Source organism: Branchiostoma lanceolatum, chromosome 4 (genome assembly GCF_035083965.1).
Source record: "Branchiostoma lanceolatum isolate klBraLanc5 chromosome 4, klBraLanc5.hap2, whole genome shotgun sequence".
Classification (NCBI taxonomy): domain Eukaryota; kingdom Metazoa; phylum Chordata; class Leptocardii; order Amphioxiformes; family Branchiostomatidae; genus Branchiostoma; species Branchiostoma lanceolatum.
The window spans coordinates 3817355-3835953 of record NC_089725.1 but is presented as its reverse complement, the minus strand read 5'-3'; the positions used below and the strand labels follow the sequence as shown (position 1 = coordinate 3835953).

Here is an 18599-nt window from a genome sequence, read left to right as displayed (position 1 = left end):
GAATAACGTTTGTGAGTTCCGTCTGCTGAATCAAAGATTAGAATATGAAAGGGTCCTTACTGTAGATCATGAAGCACAAGACATCTGCACGATCTCAACATTTGGTGTAAAGGCTAATTAGATCTCATCTTTCTGCAGTACTCTTTGCAATCAAAAGCAGAACAAACTAACAGTTCCATGACCTCATACCTTTGCCAAATGATGTTTTAACATTGTACAGACGAAGCCACTTAATTGCACCTCGGATAAACGCACCTTCCATTTAATTGCACCAAATCCCAATATCCAAAACCGGTTCCCATTCACTGCATTGTTAGTGACTCCGCATATCTGCACCGCGCATGGTCACCAATGCCGGATAACTGCACCAATTTCTTTCAAAAATCCTCGACAAGTCAACTGAAAAGGTGCGCTAAAATCGGCACACGCGGTACAAATGAGCCGATACCTGCCGGCGTAAAGGCGCAATACCGCCAATATGTTTAAAACTGTTTTGAGTAACAAAAGAAGGCGGTCTCCATTGAGAGTTACGTTGATAGGAATTGTATGGGAGGTCCTGGGTGGGTCACCCGTAATCAGTAACCAAGTTTTAGTTTCAATTCCTAATTTCATGCCGGTACATGATTTACGTAAATCGACAACTGCACTCTACGTAATGTAACACAGAAACTGTTATCCCATGAGTGGCATGACAATGTTTCAGAATGCCTCCCCTGTAACATAATGTGTGTTGCAATGCGGTAGATCGCATGGGAAAATGAGAGAATGCAAAATCTTTTAAAACAGGTTCGTAGTCATTTCTTTATTTTCAGCAAAGGGTCAATAAATAAAGTTAATAACTGAATAATTTCGTCTGTTTTCTTTGTGCTAGTGTTTCTGATTAATAATACACCCCCTCGCCCATGGTGGTGCGGTCTAGCTGGGCATTTCGTATAACTGCACCAGCCGGATAATTGCACCAAAAACGCTGACAAATGGGTGGTGCAGTTAAGCGGATTCTACTGTATTAAAATTTTGAATCAAAGTCAAAACAAGCTGCTAGGGGGCACAAACGTACACAACTACAATACACTATACTTCCTGCAGTATGAGCTATCTACTACACAAAAATCCTGACCGTATACCCTATTAGTAAGCATTAAACTGTCTGGCAATTTGGATAAGACTCCCTTAACATGAAAAATGTGATTTAATTATTGATATTATAATATGTAAGACTACAAAAGTGTGATGCCACTTTTATAGGGTTGCTCACTGCAAGTTTTGATCACATTGATATCCACATGGCACACTGTCTTTTCCTCAGGACGGCATGGCCCTGTCTTTGACCTGGGATGACAAACTGGACGATATCCACGAGAACTGGAGGGACTTCGACAAACGCACCGATGATGTCGGGTCATGGTTGGACAAGGCCAACGACATCATGACGGACCGTGACCAACCACTGGACATTCAGATTGCTCGCCACGAGGTAAGGCTGTTTTAATGGGTCCGTTGTTAACCACCAACATAATATTAACTACCGTATTCAAAGATAACAATCAAACTTTACGATTTACCCTCCCTATCATGGACTACAATGTATGTCAGTATGTGCAGAATAATGCTCCTGAGTCTGCATAATACACTCCATGACTTATTCCTTCCTACATGTACACATCACCCATTCCATACTCTGTGAGCCATTGTATGTCATATTCTTCCTCCTCTCACTGCTTCCCCGGATCCAAGATGTTGGTGGTGAGTATGCCTCAGCTAGCTGACCCACCCCTCAGACATCGGTACTGTCAGCTTTTGTGGGAGAACCAACCCAGTATTAACTTTGATGCTGTTCATATACCAGTGAAAGAAAAGGTAGAATCTGACCCAGAACAAATGATCATGTAATATAAGCAAAGGCTTGTATAACATCTTCATTTGCCACCTTGCATCCTGCATCCTACTAACTAAAGGCATTTTGTAAAGCTGTGTGTGTTTTGCTTCAGCTGTAACATTCCTTCACTATAATTTCTTTTTTAATCGCTAATTTTGATTCCTTGTTTGGATGATAATCTAATTAGTATCATTTACTTTTGTGACCTACATCATTTCACCATTCCTGTAGATTATCTATTATCTAAAAGTATCCCTTAACAGATACCTCAGCATGAAAAGCAGTTCTTGACTTTTCCAAATCTTTTTAATTATTAGATTTTGCCATGAGGTAAGCTGAAAAAGTAAATGGAACATGATATTGCCTGAAGTTTAAATGTTCCAATAGTTACATTATATTTGGTTCCATCACCCTTGATTGAAGCCTACATCTACATTTTGTCTGATAGGCAAATATCAAAAAGGTCAATGTTAACATTATATGTTCTGTTACCTTTTGTCCCCCTAGACGTTCTTTAAAGATGTGGACTCTGATATGATGGAAGGACTGGTTCAGAGTGGAGAGAGACTCGCAGAAGACATGAATGACCCTGAGAAGGAACAACTGCAGGACCAAATGGGCAGGATTGAAAACAAGTGGAAGGTAAAGAAACTGATCTCAGAATATATATGATATGAAATGTGCTAGCAAAAATCATGTATTACTTTCCTTCCAAACAAGTCACACATATAGTCATTGAGTATTCAAATGACGCTTTGAAGTTCCTCAGAAAAACGCACACCCTGAGTGTTTGATGGCAAACTTACAGAAATTTGACATCTGTAAGTATGTATTGTACACTGGATTGGTTGAGTAAGATATGCTTTGGTTTGTTTAAAGCTATTAATTGATTGTGATAGTACAGTAGGCAAAATGTCACAAATGTGTGGACAGTTGCTCTAACTAGATCTTTTGACATAATGTGACAAAATAAGGACAGGCATCGGATAGCCACTATTTCTGTTCTTAACATGTTATATTGAAGAAAACCTTAATTGTTCCTTTCCCAGGATGTGATGTACCAAGCACCTATTGCCCTGATGAAGCTGAAATTCCAAAAGTCCCAGGACCTGTATGGGGAGACTGTCAACAAGGTGGAGAAGGAGTCAGACAGGGAATATGAGCTGTTGGCAAACCCGTCAGTGGACAGGGACGACCTCTTGAACACCCATGATGTACTGCAGCCTCTAAATACTTTGACTTACATGTGCTTACATTGTGCCATGTAGATTTGTCATTTCCGAAGCTCATCTAAAAATGTCTATCTGACCTGTACATATCAAGGACGATTCAGTTTTCGTAAACATGCATGCCAGTCTCATCACATGGCAATTTTTTTGTAAACTTAAGAAGAGCCATAAATGATTTATTTTCATGTTAATCGTGCTGATTTTTCTGTTGCTGATCAGCCCTTTGTTTTTCACATCCACGTTCAAGTTGAATTCCAGAGTTTTTTTCATTTCACTTGATGCTATGATAGTCACTATGACAGTTGCTGATAACTCAGTTTCTGTGAGTGACAATCCTAAGCTATAATCTCAGCTCCTTATTATAAGTATTTGTGAGAAGTCAGATAATATGAAGACACGTCTGTGCTTGATGAAGATTTGGCCGCTCGAAAACGGCAACCACCGCTAGTCCACCAATGTGAGAAGTCGGAGAATAAGAAGATTCGTCTGTGCTTGATGAAGACTCGCAAACTACTGCTTTATTTAAATGGGAGAACGGGATTGGCCGTTCTATGTTCGAACGGCCAATCCCGTTGGATATAACGACTTTGCTTGTTACATAATCACTGTCTGTGTCATTCCCAGGGTCAGTTCCACAGGGAGCCCGAAGGCTTCCTAGCGACAGCGGAGGGGCACGTGAACGACATGGAAGACTACAGCAAGGAGCTGGTACAGTACAGCGTGGACGAGATGTCGCTGGTGCAACCCGCAAACAATAACAGGCAGCACTACGAGGGCATGAAGAAGGAGGTGTTTGTGTTGCGCGACAAGATTAAGAATTCAAAGGTGAGTGCCTCATTTATGCATGTACTAATGTCAATTAAATTGTTTCTGATTCAGAAGTGTGTACAAATGATACAGTACTTCCTATATCAGAAATTTCATGCAGGCGCACATTATCTAATTTCCTTAAAGTTGTCTACTTTATATGTGATAGACATTCTAATTTCCATAGAAAAAATATATTGTGTAGTGGGTGTTTGACACTGTTTTGTTCACAATTTAACAATCATAAAGCTGTGTCTATACTCCTTTGTTGATCACCTTCCAACATTTTACATCTGCTGTGCGGTCGACCACACAGACTGACCAGTCGAGTAAAGGTCCTGTTGGATATCAAATTTCAACTAACGTGCATCAGGTGCCTAAACCACTTTTAACCATTATCTTTTTGTTGTATAATTGAGGGTTTGATGTGACAGTTTCATCTATTTTTTAAATATATATCATATATTATAAATATATATACTGTGTATTTTGTTTTGACTAATCTTACTGATTTGAAAAACAAGAGTCAGAATGATATTTTCCTTCGAGTTCTTTTAAATTTGTTAAAAGTAGCCTTATCATCACATTATAACACCCTAGTGTTGGTGCTATCTCAGGTGCCTGGAGGTAAAGGCTATGGTACTGATGGAGTCTATGGTCCCAAAGGATACGGAAAGGTGCCTAACATGTCTTCATGATGGTGTATGCTAGCATGGTGCTTTCTGAGTTTTAATGCAGTCTTTGATGCATGATTATCATTCCAGCATTTGTATGTCATGCCTACATGTACATGCCAAAGGATAAAATGATAAATCATCTTGCATATCATAACTATGCTTTTGTGTAACAGTTGTAAATCACTGTAGATTGAAGCTTTTCTCCTGTATTCCTTCATGAATAATTTTTCCTTGCTTAGCTACGTGCCTGCAGGTGAGACATGTTGGTGATGTTATATTTTGAAGCATTCTTTACTGATGTAACAACCCTTGTCCATCGCAGGGTCGGCAGCCACCAGATTACAACAGCCTGGATGGAGACGGTGGACTCAATCAGGTGCCGATCATTACTCCTCCCCCTCCTCCCCTGATTGACATTGTCATTCCTTCCACTCGCTGACTGACATTTCATTATTGCAGGGAAATCATGTGGCAGGCCTTCTAACTGCAAGGTGTCTATGTAACTGCTGCTGTAGAACCATGCATGTAGTGTAGAATAAACCTGTTGCTGGTGGTATCATCATGTTACTCTGGTTGGAGGAGGCATTCTTTCAAATGTGTCCATTGCTGAAGTTGAGATTGAGGTGATACTGTTGAGCGTCCCAAAATCTGTAGTTCTGAGTGATCAGCAGTAATCTTCTATGTCTTTCAACGATCATTAACAATCATGATGAATGATTTTCGGTCGCTCATCAGTTACCCAATGGTGGCGATCTTCAAGCCATTAATGAACTGAGCTACTGCTAGGAACAGTTTCCATACTAAGGGTACTTTATTTTTTTCTGGTTTATTTTCTGTCTCAGCAGCCTCAAAGATATGGTGCTTTGGACAGAGGCGCTAGATATGGTGGCGTCCCATCAAGGCTGTCCTATCAGGTGCCTTATTAAATATGGTTCAAGCTGTCTTGCCTATAAGCTTCTTCTGTATGTTTCTTACGTTCATTCAAGCCTGCATTTCCCGGCTTTGCTTGCCAACTGTGTGTGACTGTATTTCTTTCCGTTATTACCATCATGAATGTCGTGAATGTAACATTTTGTATTGTCTTATGATATTATTAAGTTCTTTGTGTGGTTTGGAGAGGGGATTTGAATGAGAACAGCAATATCTCCCTTCATCAACTCACACATTCTGCATCTAGGTTATAATTCATCTTAAAGTGCTCAATTACTGTTTTATAGGGACGCTAATTTCCTTTCAATTCAAAATAAAGAATTGATAGGATGAGAGTAGGACAACATTCTTAAGATAGGCCTACACACAGTTATTAATCATAACATTCTTAAAGGGTGTACAATATCTCACCCTCTCACTTAGTACAATCATACAATATCCTTGCACAGGAAACATCATGTAACAGTTACTGTAACAGTAGTTTTCTGGTATACTACATCTGCATGGGAGTGTAAGGTTCTGTGTTCTTACCTGAATTCCTTTACCCCCTCGGTGACCCTCAGTACCCCCGGGGATACAGGCGTCCTGATAAAGGTTACAGATATGGAGGTGTTCCCTTCCATAGGACCAAACAGGTGCCCTTCTAGTCATGTACCTTCCCTGTACTCTCTTTGTCCTCTGACATAATTATATCAACTATTAGGTAATTTTTTTTATATAATATAGTTCATCATCTATTGCCTCTTAAATGATTCTGTGATTGAAATGGAAAAAGGACATTCCTGCTAATGCATGTTTTGGTGTTCTTATTCTCTATTTTGATGCAATACCATAACAATGTAGTATGCTATACATGAGCTAAATATTCTTAGCTTTATAATTTGATGCTCTAGTGCTTAAGTGCTAGCTTGGGCATGCTTAAATGATAAGCAGCTTTTGCAGCATTTCCTCTTAGACTAATAGTATATGCTTTAGTCAATAGACAAATTTTTATGCCAAGCTTAAGTGCCTGTAGATACTTATGGTGTTAATGTGCATGCCATGCTTTGTTTCCATTTAAATGCTTTGCCAGCATCCTGTGGAAGATGAGAAGCAGGAAAAAGGTGGTGCTGATGCTGATGCTGAAAGCAGTGCTTCAGACACTCCACTTGATCAGGTGCTTCAGTTGCTTAACCTGCTTCATCATTATGCTCTATGCTCTGTGTATATTGGGTGTTTTCCCTTCAATATGTCAAAACAACCTGTTCAAATATCGGATTTATGGTCTTATACTCTTAAACAAGTGAAATTTATGTATACTATAGCTAGCTAAACCCCATAGTCTATACTGTACCATATATACCCTATGTGTGCAGGTTTTTTAATACCTGTACGCTGTAGGGAATTTTGGGAGTATCCTTCCGCAAAACAAAGTGAAGAAGCCTAAATTGGTTTCATTGGGAAACATCTCATAACCTGTAAATGAATTTTAGATACATGCTAAACCATCGTGACATGAGCATCAATCCTCAGCTCATCATGGAATTAAGCATTCATACATGTACATGTATACTTAGCATAACTGCTTTCACCTGGCCTCTTTCACCTCATTTAGCTTTTTTGTTTGATAATGCCATTATGTAATTAGCTCAGCCATATAATGCTCATTATGTCCCTAATATCTTTAATGCTTTGCTAGCAGCCACCCAAAGAAGAAAAGCAGGAAAAAGTTGTACCCATGGCTGATGCCGTGACTGTTGCTGTTGAAAGCAGTGATACAGTCCCAGCAGAAGATCAGGTGCTTCTGCTTAAAGCTTTGCTGTCCACTTTTAGTTAACGTAACAGTAGTTTTTTATGCATATTTAGGAATATGCCTTTCATATTCTTCACTCATCATCTTTACTTGATATCATCTTCAATGTTCTCAATATTCATTACCATCCAGATGTTCCATAGAAAATCTGCCTCAAAATTTATTCTAATGACTCAGAGGTTATTATTTCCTCCTCCATTTAGAAACAGTTTAGATTATTGTTAATGTGTATCTTTTGAATTAGAAGACACACCTTGCTTATACATGGTTTGTGGTCATGATCAGTACCTAAATGTATCATTTTGAATCTTCTTAAACCCTGTATGTTTGAAGAGTTATTTAAATGCATGACTTGTGTAGTTCTTTGAGTAGCACTCATGCTGGCACATTTAATTGTTGCACGGTGCTTATTCAATTTGTATCCTCCTTAATGCTTTGCTAGCAACCCAAACCAGAAGAAAAGCAAGAAAAAGTTGAAGCTGTTGCTGTTGCTGCAGAGAGCAGTGCTCCAACAGTCCTGCCCAGTAATCAGGTGCTGAGTTTCTGTCAGCTTCAAATCCTCACTGCCCCTACAAAATGTATTTCTTTCCTACCAAACTGCCGGAATATGGTGTTTGTCATTCAAATCTCCAAATGTGTGAAACTCCATCACACTATAGAGTTGAAATTTACAATATCACACAGCCATATATATTTTTTATCTTAATGAAATAAATGCTGCATATGAGAGATACCAGACTACCTATAGACCCTGAGGCATTTAAAAAAAATTATTTTACTACATACATGACTGTGTAATATGAGTGTACAGTGTACAAAATAATTTGTTGTCACTCTGTCTGCATTCCCTACCATGCTGGAAGAGATCAGCATTATGTAAAATTCAGGCATACAATGTTCTGAAGCTAATTGTGTCCCCTATGTAATTTACTAGACTCCTGTTGAACAAGAAGAGCAGGAAAGTGTTAAAGCTGAAGACACTGAAAGCAGTGCTCCGGTCCCAGCAAGTGATCAGGTGCTTTTGCCAGCTGTTTGAGTGACCCTCTCCCTCAGCCCTCCTATGTTACCAGATACCATCTTGTATAATTGAATGTAGAGTTTCTAATTACCAACAAATAGCTGCTCTTCCTACTTCCAACTTGTCTCTGGAGTGGATCTCCTCCTTCTTCATCGTACTTGTTAATTGGTCACTTTAATGATTGCCATCTTCATCATGTAAAAGCTTTTAAATTAATTTACCCTTAAAACATTTTGTGCACAGACGTAGTGAAGCTCAGCCTCCCTTATGACTAATTAGCATGGTACTTGTCCAACATAAATGTAAACCTCAAACAGGCATACAATGTTCTGAAGCTAATTGTGTCCCCTATGTAATTTACTAGACTCCTTTTGAACAAGAAGAGCAGGAAAGTGTTAAAGCTGAAGACACTGAAAGCAGTGCTCCGGTCCCAGCAAGTGATCAGGTGCTTCTGCCAGCTGTTTGAGTGACCCTGTCCCTCTCCCTGCCTTCCTATGTTACAAGATGCCATCTTTTAAAGCAGTTTACCATGATAATTTTAGTAAGAGTAACTGCTATGTTCTTCCTGTACATACATGATTGGAAACACTTTTTGTATTGAATGTAGAGTTTCTGATGACATTTAAAGTATAGCTGCTCTTCCTACACCCATCTCTGAGTACATTGCCTTCAGTTCTTCTTCATCATAGATGTATGCTGATTGGTACTTTCAATCATTAGCCATCTTTATCTGTAAAAGCTTTTCCCCTTAGAACAATTCTTTCTACAAGGCTTTTTTCAATACATGCATAATGTTCAACTTGCAGCAAGCTACACTGCCTAGTTTGAGTAATACAATTTTGCTTGCTAATTTCAAAACCTTTTAAGATTAGTTATGCATGCATGATGCTGATTGATTTTTTTTGCACTGGTAGCCACCTGCTGAAGAAAAGCAAGAAAAAATTGAGGCTGAAGCAGACAGCAGCATTACAGATATGGCAGATAAACAGGTGCCTCTGCTTGCTGCTTTTTGTCTTTGCTGTGTCACTGTGCCCTTCCTACCACACTTGAGTATCAGATCTAGAACTAGCACAATTTCAAGGCCTTTCTGTCAGCGATTCACAGAGTTTAAGAAACAAAAAGAGATGGACCATTGCACAACTAATAAGTCATGCCTAAGCACCTCACATGCCAGCTTTTTTTAAATTTTTACATTAATTTTCTATCCTAATTTGGGAGATATAGTTTTCATTTCAGTTGTCTCATCGTGGCCTTTTAATGTTCAATATTAGCTACTAACCATGATCATTACATCAAAGGTATGAAAGGTATTAAATTTTGTATCCTTAGTGTTTGAACATGTGAAGAAAATGTATCATCTTACCCTTACTAACATTCCCATGTGTGTTCCCTTTGTGTGTGGCTACTAGCAAACCAGAGAGGCTGGACGTCCAGATAATTTAGGTGCCGGATACAATGGTGCCTCATCTGGAGATGCTACCCAGCAGGTGCCTTTAGTCACCTATTATTTTTTAATAGCTTATAGAAGTTGGTAGTTTTAGATTGCAGTGGGATAATATTTTGCCTTCTTTTCCTTGAATGATTTTTTTTTCATGTGCTGATTTTGTTTACTTTTGCATGGAAGCAGCAGCTTTATGTTTTGTTTTGCTTGTTCTGTAGTTACCTGACACTACTGACAGTGGTGGTGGTGGTGCTAGTGGTGCCAGTGATGCTACCATCTTTGCTACCATTATCCCAAAAGTACAGGTACTGGGGCATACTAACCTGTCTTCTGTCACAAGAATGATAGCTGCAAGGATACAGGCAGTTCTTAAAGGCCCTTTGTTCTTGGCCAAGAAGTATTACTGAACAGTAACTGTTACCATTAGAAAGAAAAAAATATTATGCTTATATTACTATTAATATTATTAGAGAATACACATATCACAAATCTTTAAGGTCGAATGCAGCAACTCTTTGAGTCTAACTTGATTGATGTATAGAAATACCAAAAATTCACCAAGAACAGACTGTTGGGCATTTTCTAATATCTTCCTTGTCTTTTCTCCTGTTGCTCAACCTTTACATAGCCTCATGCAGTGAGTCAGGACAGATGGAGAAGTGATAGCTATCCTACTCATAAGGTATCACGCTGGGATACTTTATTGTCGTGGTTCTTTTTCTACTGGCTTTCTGCTGTGCCTTTCTTGAGTTACCCCAAAAAATAGTGACTGCTGTTCTTTGTGGAAATCAGTGTGCCATTCCCTGTCATCATATGCCTCACGTCTGTCATCATTAATATAACTTAAAGTTTCAATTCTTCAATTGAAACTCAGCTTTGTAGTTTCACTGTACAAGCCTTTGCTGAATGCTTTTCTCTCTGCACACAATGCTGCGTGGTGCCCCCTTCAGCCACCCCCATACCCAGGGTTCGCAGGCATTTCACATCATGGAAACGTCCATCCCACCTCTGTGTGTGAGGTAGTCATTGCTCGTCGTGTAGTCATTTTATTTGCCAATATGTCATGCAAGCCTGGTCTTTCAATTGCCCAGACTTGTAAAACAACTGTAACAGTTACACATCTGTTAGTACATGTAATAGGCAGTATCATAGGTTTCATCAGTGACTTGTTAACACATGATGAATTATACTTTGACTTGAATACCCAATGCTGCTATATGACTCTGTCACCATTTGCTGCTCATATTTGTACAGTCAACTACATCTATTATATACACACATGTGTGGTGTATGTTTGAGTATTTCTGTTCTATCTGTCCTACATGTGTATGTCCCCCTCCATCTTAATTGTAGCCGACACTACAACACAGACCAGAAGCCAGCCTAGATAGGAAAGACATATCAGCTAAACTCAATGAGGTACATCGTATGCTAGTAACCAAAAATGAATTTTTCATTGTTGTTCTCTTACTGTTCAAGTACAAGAAATTCCATCAACGTTCACTTTCCAGCTGCCTGTCATCATTTTTACCAGCTTGTTCATGACTTACATGATTTGTTTTAATCTCATTACTTCTTTTGTGCTGTTCTGCTATTGGGTATTCTACTGGACAGTTGTTTCGACAACAGGTACAAACTCAAGTCTAACTTATAGCTATGATCAATAATACTTAATATAGAAAATAAGGTCTTGCAGATGGCTTGGAAGTTTAACTCAAATTGTGTCAGATTTCACTTGGTTAAGAAAACAGCATCTTTTTCAAAGGCAAAATGGCATGTTTGTTTCATGTTTCGTTTCTTCTTCCTCTTCAATGCCTCACATTCAATGAGTAGGATACATTTTGCTGCATGTGAATACACAATCATCAACATATAACATTCATACCTGTCTCAACTGTTAGATTTGTTTCTTCTATCATGTTAATTTAATTTTGATTTTCACAATATCTTTAAATGTTAATCAATGATCTTGTGCTTTGTTTCAATGGGATAATCCCAACTTGCGCAACTTGCACACCATTACAGCAACACCACCCTTGCCCTTCAAATGAAAACCACAAACCTCGTTACACTTCCACACTCTACATACAGGTACATAATACAAGCTGTCCAGTTATGCACCCACCACTACTCTACATTCTGATATTAATTAGCATGACTGTGTATTTCATCCACATTTGCTCTCTTGGGCATGCATTGTTTTCTTTATTCTACCAATTGCTGGAGGCATGAATACGTTTTGAAAACTTTTTTTATTGGATGTGTAGTATGCTCTGTTAGAATCAACATAATACCTTCTACTGTGCTAGCAACTGAGTTGGAACTAATCAATTTCAAGTTCAATTAATTAAGTGCAGTGTCAAGATTAAGGATAAAAGTTTTTGATACATAGCTAAAATTTGGAGTACAGTGATTGATTCTGTAATAAGTTTCATGTCTTCCTGCATGCTGCATTGGATTGTGATAGCCATACAGCCCTCCTGGCCGTAACAGTGACAGAAAGGACATGCATGTCAGATTTGCCCCCGACCTAGAGGTAAAAAAAGGAAGAAAATTTTCTCTATTGTTGATAGGTCCCATCTCTACTAATCAAAACTTTTCTTTTTTTGCTGAATGTAATGATTTTTTCTACTTGAGTTGAAGCTGCTTGTTGCCTGGTTAATTCTAAGAGAAAATATTTTGTGTTTCCTGCTGCTATGGATTGAAGCAGACACCAACACACCCAGAGACGAAATATAGCCTGAGTAGTGAACCCACCAACACTGCATCACCCATAACCATAGTTGTGTCTGAGACAGAAGGAGATGCTATTGTTGTGTCGCCAGACAAGGTGCCTTTAGAAACTTCATCTACGTAGTCTGACTGGTTCTCACTATTTCCTTCCCTTTTCTTCCTCTGCACTCCTTGTCATTTATCATTACGTGGTGTGAATGTAATAAGTATATAATTTATGATAGAACTGCATGTTGTGTGACATTTTTCACATTCTGTGATAACTTGCACATCATCTTACTAAGGGTCACATTTTTGTCTTCCCATTGTCCCACACACGCCAAGTCCTCTTGGTACAAAGGATATTACATGAAGGTACTGTTCAGTGTTCTGTACAGTTACTGTTACAGTCCAGTTGAAAATATTTAGTGTCTCCTGAAAATAGAATAATCGGTTAAGCTTCATATAAGTGGCTTTTATATTGTGTAGGACACAGCAATGTCTTAACCCAAGGTGTGCTGTTGACGTCTCTCTATTTCTTTGTCTGACGTGTAACTGTTCTGACATGAGATTTCATGTTGTGACTGGTGTTTTTCTGTGTATGTGTTGTCCACCCAAGACATGCATGTTCCTACTCTTACATTCATGTTGTCTTGCCTACATGTCTGGACACAGATCCTGAACCCCATGGATCAAAACGTATGGACACAAAACAATTACTTCCTCCTTATGTATTTGTACTGTGAAGTTGTGTCTATAGTAACTGTGTGTTGCCCATGTCTTCATTGTGTGAATTCAGTCTACTCTGCCAACCTGCTGTTTGTGTCATTTCTTGTCTCCTACAAAAGTGCAGTTGATGTTGGTCTGTGATGTAGATAATGGCTAACAATGTTAGACTAACACAATGTCACACACAAACACTCAGATTTCTGGGATGAAGGGCCGTGGAGGTGAAGACGATGACATGCCGATGAGAGACAGGGATGGCCAGCAGCGATCTGGAGATGGTGCCGCACAGGTTGCCAATCCCATATCCTTATCCCCACCCCTACAACTATGTAGATGTACCCCTGGCCAGATATATTTCCTTCTGTCCCAGCACACAACATTTTTGTAGTATGAATGGTTTTCAATGTTACAGACTTTACTCTTTAATCAAATCAAACTCAGTCTGTCTCTTTGATTCTATCCAGTAAAGCAACTCTTAGAACATTCTTATTTGCTATATGTCGAATTATTCCCTTTTCAATGAATAATCAGATCTGATAGCTTTTAAGAAATTTGAATTAAGATAAGAGGAATTAGACCTGAGTTAACTCACAACTTTAATGCAGAAGCTTGCGTAGCTTTCGAATGGTGTCCACCATTCTTCTTCAGCTCTTCATTAAGGGGTCGTCACGTGACCTAATAAAAGAGGTTTGAAGGAAGCATAGTACACTGTTTGTCCTTATGTAAGTCTTGTAATACTTTAACTGGTCTCAGTAGGGTTACAAGTACATGTAAGCAATGATATTGGCTGTATTTTCCCAGCTAACTCATAATGTCTGCGTGATTGTTTAATCCTAGACGGGTGGTGGAGATGGCTATGGACCAGGACAAGTCGTTGGAGGCCGTGATGGCTATAATGGAACTGGTGGTGGTCAGCAAATCAATATTCACGAGGTGGATGTTATTCACAATTCATTACTTTTAACTTCAACTAAACTTCTCTTTACATTCTATTCTAGTTAGTTTGCTGATCTCAAAGTAGTGGATAATTACCATATCTTACTTACTACTTTGGTCGAGCTCCCGCTCGAACCAAACTTGAAAGCTTCCTCCACTCCACCCTATCTTCCATCATAATTACACATAGATTAACATGAACCTGGTCATTTTCCCATCTTTTTTATCTTTCTATTCATACTAACTTTCAATATTCCTGCCAAAGGTAGTGCCAGCAGTAAGCCTTCCAGAAACTTGGATCTGTTGGGCATCTTTAAGTAAAAAGGCGTAGCATACTCTTGCATTATACCTTGAAGCTCAGGGGGTTGAGTTGCGTAGAGTTGTAGAAACCTAGGGATGCGTCCTGATCTATGTGATGAAGGATGTAACCTGGGACAGCTTGCTTGTCTCTTGCCGCATCTAGCATACTAGAATGCAAAACGGCTATCACTATCTGCTTTTTCTATATGTAGCAAAAGATACCCCACATAGAATTGAGCACTTAGGTTTTTTTGCACCTGGTATATCTGCTTCTTAAGTTCATATTATTAACTGTTAGCTGTTTCCATCGAGCCTTATACGGCTCCATTGACTTTGTGTTTGCTTATACCTTATATGTTATCATGTTTCTTCACCTTTGTTTATTTTTCACAGGAACAGGTGTCCCTGTCCTGTTTTGATGTTTGGTAACATTTCTTTTGTCCTGATCAGCGCTGACCCTACACTTTATCTCCTTCACTCTATGTGCATTAATGTAATAGGTTGCTGCTGCAATAGTTTTAACACTAACGATAACAACTTACACTACATGTATTTTGCAGTATTCCTTCTATTTGCAGGTTCTCTTTCTTGCTTTGGTTGACCTATAAGCTGCAACTTGACACACTCAGTATTACAGTGTTTGCCACTAAGCATTGAGTACAACTGCTACCTATGCACCTGTCTTCAAACTGAATAAGCAACAGTACTTGCTAATACTACAAACTCAAAGCTTTTCTGAAGTAGTAAGCATTATTTTGCATTAACCCATTTTCTCCTCAACTGTGGCACTTGTAGCCTTCCCCGGACAAGTGCGTTCTGCAGCCGATTCTGCTTGCAGCTGTTTAAGTCATGCATATAGCTTAATATTCTTCTTTCCCAAGACACCATGCTTTTTGGTGGCACTGCAAAAAGAGAATAACCAATAATGCTTTCTCTGAAAGAGATGTTACCACAAAACAGGTATGGGTCATTTTTGCTGGAAACCTGGCCTGACACATTTGTGGGAAATCCCGTCATGACAGTGCACACCTGATTGGACCTTTCATTTCTTAAATGATTAAACAAGTTCTTAAGGCAGGATTGGAAACATCAAGAATTGATACTAAACAAAATTGCTCTTGGATGTTTGTAATGATTGAATTTGTCACACTGTGTTCTTTTAAAATGCACTGGCCATGATTGTCCTTCCCATGATTATGGTTGGGAACAGGTTGACCAACTTCTTGACCCTAACTCCTGTTTTGTCCACGTCACACAGACCAACGTCGTGATCAATGAGTATGAGCAAAATACCATCATTCAACAGGGCAAAGGTGGCAGCGGAACAGGCTCCTGGAAAACAAGGCCAGAGGAGATTGAGCGGGCACACAGGTATGAAAATGTTTGCATGTGAATTGATTGAGTGACTGTTCTATTGAGAGTCATCATGACTATTCTTTCATAGGCTTATGAGAAAGTAAACATGTACATGTACAATGTTGATACTACAATGTAATACTATATATTATCAAAAACTCTGTAATCCGGTTACACTTTTAGTAGTTTTACATTTAGTATGTTTGCGATTGCATTAAGAGTACATGGGCAGTCCTTATGTAAAAACTCAAAGAAGGGGTAGTAAGAGAAAACTTCTGTCAAACAGTATAATAATGTTGACTTCGTTTAGCTGCAATGTTCAAATGATAAGTAGGGGCACTATCATGTGCCTTATGGGCACTATGTTGCAATCATTATGGTAGCTGCTGAGAAAATAATTCCTTAGTCATGACCCATATCTTTCCCCAAATGAAATGTCTTATTTATTTCATTTAGGTCTACAATGGATTGACTTAGTAAACATGTACTTGCACCCAAAGACCCCCCCCCCCCCCAACAAAAATTATGGAAGACAATAGTTGCAACTGGATTAGAAAGTTCTATATATTGCCAAGTGTTCTTATCTTAAGCCATCATTTTGGTGAACATCTATCACCAGTTGCAGGGCAATACTGACTTGTTCTACTTCACACTGCAGCTAGGTGTGACTGATAGTTGAACGTTTTGATTAATGAAGTTCCTTGTATTCCCCTCTCCTTGCCACAGGTGGAAGCAGTTCTTTGAGAAGAAGGAGGCCATGCTGCAGGAGTGCACCCAGATTGATGACACCCTGGACGGGGAGGAGCAGTTGGAAATCACCCCACCTAACGTCAGGGAAAGGGATCGATTGTTTGAGGTAGGTGGGAATGAATAATGGTGAAATGGCACATCTTTATGTCAGTATAACAATACAACACACAGTATCTATTGGTTGGTTAGTCCTAAAGCATTGTATCACATGATTTACTTAAAAAAGAAATCACAAGCCATTCAACACTTTGTGCTCCAAAATAGGTTTAAAGACTATCCTTAGAAAGTAGATCAATGAAGAAATGTTTGCTGTGTGCCCCTTGTAGCGTCTAGATCGTGAGCTGGTACAAAACAGAGGTGAGACCCCTGAGCTGAAGGACATGGGCAGTTGGCTGGAGAGGGAAATGCCTCATAAGAAAGAGGACATTGTTGGAGACATCGCCTATGTAGAGAGGACGCAAGATGAAACTGAGGTAGGTGGTAGTTGTGTTAAGTAATGTATGAAGTAAAAGAGGCACGGATTATTAATTGTTTCATGGCTTAACAACCTGTTTGCACTTGGTGACACGGAGTACTTCTTCTTCTGGCAGGAGCACTTGCGACGAGCAAAACAGGATCATGAGGACCTCCTTACAAGGGTCAACGACTTCTATGAGTGCAAGGAGAAGACCCACAAGTGCATTGACAGGGCAGAGCTGGTGCTGAGGAGTAGGATCTGCCAAAGGCCGGCTGACATTGCCAGTCAGCTGGACAAGCATGAGGTCAGCCATACACAATGCCAGTAGATTTGAAATCTTTTTAGTCAAGATAAATATATGGTGATTTAGAAAGAAAATACAAATCTAAAGTTTTACATGTACACTCAGGTATTTACAAGCTCTTGATATATTCCGGGCCATACCGTTTCACTGGACAAAGTCAGAATATTGGATACTGAACAGGACTACTTTATGAGAGGTATTAGGGAGGCCATATGCATCAGGACACATGTCAATAAAGTCACATGTCTGTAGCTCTTGCGAGTTTACGTTTGGTCATTATTGATCCTGAAGAAGGCGACAGTGGTTTTTGAAAGTTTGATCCGTAAATATCTTTGTGTTGGACAAAGGTTAAGCACTGTATTAAGCTTTTGATATTTTCATCTCCCATGACAGAATGCAGAGGGTGAGCTCTCCAATAACATGCCCAAGCTGGACCTGATGAGTAAGAGAGGGACTGAGCTGGTGCAGGATCTCAGGTCATCCAACCTGTGGAAGACCACTGAGATTCGTAAAGAGATGGACCACACCTCACACAGGTGGATCGAGGTAAGGCTGAAAATCAATAGAGGAAGACTTTTTAACCAGGTCAGAAATTATTGCTTCATGACACATCAGGCTTTGAGCCAAATATAAACTGTTAAATGATATCTAGGTGAGTGAGAAGCTGCACGACAACAAGGATGTGCTGCGAAACATGGAGAACATCTGGGATGAGATGTACAACATCAACAGTGACTTCGAGGACTGGTTCAATGGCCCTGTGGAAGACCTTCGCAAGAAGCTGTACAGCATCAGCGACGCCAGCGAAGTGCCTGACATGCAGAGGAGGCTAGATCTGTTCCAGGTAGGTTAGATGTTTCACTGAAAATACCAAATCAATGGGTACACAACTAAATGAATGTGTCACAATTGATGCCATGAAGATGATAATGGTACAATTATAGCAGCACTGTAAGAGAAGTCATAATTTAATGTCTTCCATACGACTTCCAAATGGGACATGGTAACAGCCTTTCCTATTGTGAATTTATCCTATATTTTCCCCTTAGAAGTTTCAGGTAAATTTTCAACCTATCTAATATAGTGACAACTCGAGGGACATGGTCACATTAGACACATGGCCAATATAGATTGAATTTTCTTATTTCTTGAGTCAATTATGAGAGAAATAATTCTGAGGGACCACCAAATAATAGCCTACACTATATGTACAGAAAAACCACTGGAACAAGTTTGACTGTTACTGTAACAGTGCCTGAGTGATGACTGATTCAGTTACTGTTAC

At 39.3% G+C, this 18599-nt stretch overlaps 1 protein-coding gene across 50 annotated transcripts in view; it reads left to right on the top strand.

Annotated features, from left to right (window-relative positions):
- Positions 1–18599, top strand: part of LOC136432262 (muscle-specific protein 300 kDa-like) — a 55152-nt gene that overhangs the window by 28854 nt on the left and 7699 nt on the right. Inside the window, exons 18-47 of one of the 50 annotated variants that reach the window (XM_066423361.1) lie at positions 1307–1474; positions 1735–1857; positions 2384–2518; positions 2926–3090; positions 3730–3930; positions 4229–4285; positions 4530–4589; positions 4912–4965; positions 5432–5503; positions 6083–6154; positions 6592–6675; positions 7198–7296; positions 7754–7843; positions 8246–8326; positions 8694–8774; positions 9244–9318; positions 9739–9816; positions 9989–10075; positions 10399–10452; positions 12478–12600; positions 12828–12857; positions 13158–13181; positions 13408–13500; positions 14049–14144; positions 15706–15818; positions 16530–16659; positions 16880–17026; positions 17144–17314; positions 17708–17860; positions 17967–18158. In XM_066423361.1, coding sequence (XP_066279458.1) covers positions 1307–1474; positions 1735–1857; positions 2384–2518; positions 2926–3090; positions 3730–3930; positions 4229–4285; positions 4530–4589; positions 4912–4965; positions 5432–5503; positions 6083–6154; positions 6592–6675; positions 7198–7296; positions 7754–7843; positions 8246–8326; positions 8694–8774; positions 9244–9318; positions 9739–9816; positions 9989–10075; positions 10399–10452; positions 12478–12600; positions 12828–12857; positions 13158–13181; positions 13408–13500; positions 14049–14144; positions 15706–15818; positions 16530–16659; positions 16880–17026; positions 17144–17314; positions 17708–17860; positions 17967–18158 — 3108 coding nt within the window. The remainder of the gene's footprint in view (positions 1–1306; positions 1475–1734; positions 1858–2383; positions 2519–2925; positions 3091–3729; positions 3931–4228; positions 4286–4529; positions 4590–4911; positions 4966–5431; positions 5504–6082; positions 6155–6591; positions 6676–7197; positions 7297–7753; positions 7844–8245; positions 8327–8693; positions 8775–9243; positions 9319–9738; positions 9817–9988; positions 10076–10398; positions 10453–12477; positions 12601–12827; positions 12858–13157; positions 13182–13407; positions 13501–14048; positions 14145–15705; positions 15819–16529; positions 16660–16879; positions 17027–17143; positions 17315–17707; positions 17861–17966; positions 18159–18599) is intronic. The other 49 variants (XM_066423362.1, XM_066423364.1, XM_066423363.1 and 46 more) reach the window with 49 other exon arrangements.